The following is a 2,638-nucleotide window of genomic DNA, read 5'->3' as shown; positions in this document are numbered from 1 at the left end:
CAACAACTTTACATACTAATTTGGTTCTTAACTCAGCACTTCATCATTATTTGTGATAATGACAATTTTCAATATTCAAGATAACTTACTGCAGCTGGAATAGTTCAACAGATTCAAATGCTGTAGCTTATGTTCAATCCAAAGCATTTAATGGTTTAATTTGGTATTATATGAAAATCAAATATGAACAGTGCAATTATATTTAAAATTACCAAAACTAAATCTAATAAGCATTTTCAATGATTCTCTGACTACAGTTGTCTTTTCCATTCATTTGTGACATTCAACTAGAATTCTTTTTCTCCACCTTACTGCTGTTTCTCAACATTTTGTCATGCTTGATAAGTTCTGAGCATAACTTACAACATCACTTTCATGGATTGTGGTGCTTTTTGAGAGGAAGTCATAGTGTTCAACAAAATGCCCTTTGGATTCATCCCAAGTTAACTGTCCATGTGTTCCATATACTATAGCCTTCCTTGAGCACAAGTGTTCTGTGAAGGCAATCATGGTGAGTGTTGCTGTTGCTCCATCACTAAATTCAAAGTTTACCACCTGTGAGAAGAGATTTAAGTGTTGATTAATGTATTTATTATCATAGTACCACTTCATACTATCATTTTCACAACTTCACATATATGTAAACAAACAAACACAAAGAACACTATTACTTGCCTGGTTGTCACAAACATCATTATCAACTTCATACACACATTTTCCATATGGTCCTGAAAATATAAAATATTTGTAAAACAAAAACAATAATATACATTACACATACTATAAGAAAGCTGTGATTTACTTAGTTTTTCCCTTTTTGTTGCTGCTTAATTTATACACATAAAAATACATTTCACATGTTGGATATATATTCAATTATAATCATAAATTGGTAAATCTAATGTAAATAGAGTAAACATAATTTCCTTTCAAGTTTCATAGAAATTTTCATGCATTATGCTCTTAGAGATGCATTAACTATTAAATTCTTTTATATCATAAATCAGCAACATATACAGACCTACACTACATGGGTACATTTCATGATAATTAGCATAAGCTTGTTTGATAGTCCATACATTTTCAAAATAGCTTCACTAACTTTCATATACAACAACTAGCCTTGATTTTGTCTTTTCTTTAAAACACAAACTTTAATCAAACCTGTTTCAATAGCCTTAGTCAAGTTAGATAGATAGCCCCCTGGACCATCCTCTATATCGCAAACAGGGCTCATGGGCCAGCGTGGTTTGGTTGGTGCCGGGTCCAGGTAGATTTTCTTGGCTGAATATGGACACTTTGTTTCAATAGGGCACTGAAGACATCTTGTCCCTCCACCTGCTGGCTTTTTCTCCTTTCTGATAAAAGTGGATTTGCAATATAAGACTCATAAATTAAAGCCTAGAGAACTATGATATACCACTGAAAATATTTTGCATTATTACATAACTCAGCCAAGAAAATAACATATGGAACATATGGGAACCAACATCAGATCAGATCAAAGTCCCATTAATATGTAGTAAATTACCTGGAAGTTTAAAAGGAAACAATATATTGTTCTTATTCATAACAAAGAAAAATAAAAGAATGAACAGGTAAATAATGCTGCATCAATATTTAAGCCAACTACACACCTAAAGTGGTGTAAAGAGCCAAAGGATGAAAGCTTGACACATTTCTTATTCCCCATCCAGTATGCAATGAGGTCAACATCATGACAGCATTTTGCTAAGAGGGAAAATGTGCTGTGCTTCGAGTTATGCCAATTTCCTGTAGAAAAAATATGTGGTTTATTATATCCAACATAGGCTGGTCCATTTCTTCTTTAGCAACCTAGTAATCCTACAAAATACTTTAGAGATAAATATGCTTTCCCTGTAACAGTTTTCATCATTATTTTTCTTTAAACAGCTTTCATCATTGCCTTTGTGTATGGTCCTAAAAATTAGGGGGAATATAATATTTGATTACATTAAGAATTCCCTCATTTGGTATCCATTATTTAACCATTATCATAAAAAGAAAAGATTAGAAGGAAAAGTTGTATGAGAGGAAATGTATGATAATTTCATACTTTTCAACCATACAACAACAAAAATAATATTACAATAGGCTAACATATGACTATACCTAAAAATTAACAAAATTCATAAAAATGCAAAGCCAGCAATAAGGTAACAATAGAAAAGTTTAAGCAGCAGTCTCAAACATTTACCAACGTACAATGGCAACTCCATATCTTCACTTCCTATCCTGGTCTCATTATATACCAACCCCATTACTTAACAAATTTACTCAACAAAATGCCCATGCACTACAGCAAAACATTCTATAAACATGAAAAGATACCACTCACAGATGTCCTCTTCACAAGCATCACATAATGACTAACCTCTTACAAAGGAGTGTGCAAAATGCCAAAATCCAACAGGTTCTGTGTGATTGATGTTGACAACTTCTCCTATCACACCAGAGTCAATCAGCTCTTTTAATTTCCTTGCTGGTGGATGATACCTGGATCCAAATAGAAAAGGAATCATTGTCATCATACTATATTTGCCATAATTATCAATCACCAAATATAGGTACAAAATAGTATGATAATCCTTTGATTTTTACATTTAAATTTAAAATG

General features: G+C 32.2%; 1 protein-coding gene across 1 annotated transcript in view; it reads right to left on the bottom strand.

The window, feature by feature from the left end:
* LOC119581929 overlaps positions 1 to 2,638 on the bottom strand; it is a 7,081-nt gene that overhangs the window by 1,855 nt on the left and 2,588 nt on the right. Inside the window, exons 6-10 of the mRNA XM_037930104.1 lie at positions 2,396 to 2,547; positions 1,638 to 1,773; positions 1,165 to 1,358; positions 676 to 728; positions 364 to 555 (exon numbers count right to left, since the gene is read on the bottom strand). Of these exons, the coding sequence (XP_037786032.1) occupies positions 364 to 555; positions 676 to 728; positions 1,165 to 1,358; positions 1,638 to 1,773; positions 2,396 to 2,547 (727 nt within the window). The remainder of the gene's footprint in view (positions 1 to 363; positions 556 to 675; positions 729 to 1,164; positions 1,359 to 1,637; positions 1,774 to 2,395; positions 2,548 to 2,638) is intronic.

Source organism: Penaeus monodon, chromosome 15, assembly GCF_015228065.2.
Source record: "Penaeus monodon isolate SGIC_2016 chromosome 15, NSTDA_Pmon_1, whole genome shotgun sequence".
Taxonomy (NCBI): domain Eukaryota; kingdom Metazoa; phylum Arthropoda; class Malacostraca; order Decapoda; family Penaeidae; genus Penaeus; species Penaeus monodon.
The sequence above is the reverse complement of the archived record's forward strand: the minus strand, read 5'-3'. Positions and strand labels throughout refer to the sequence as shown.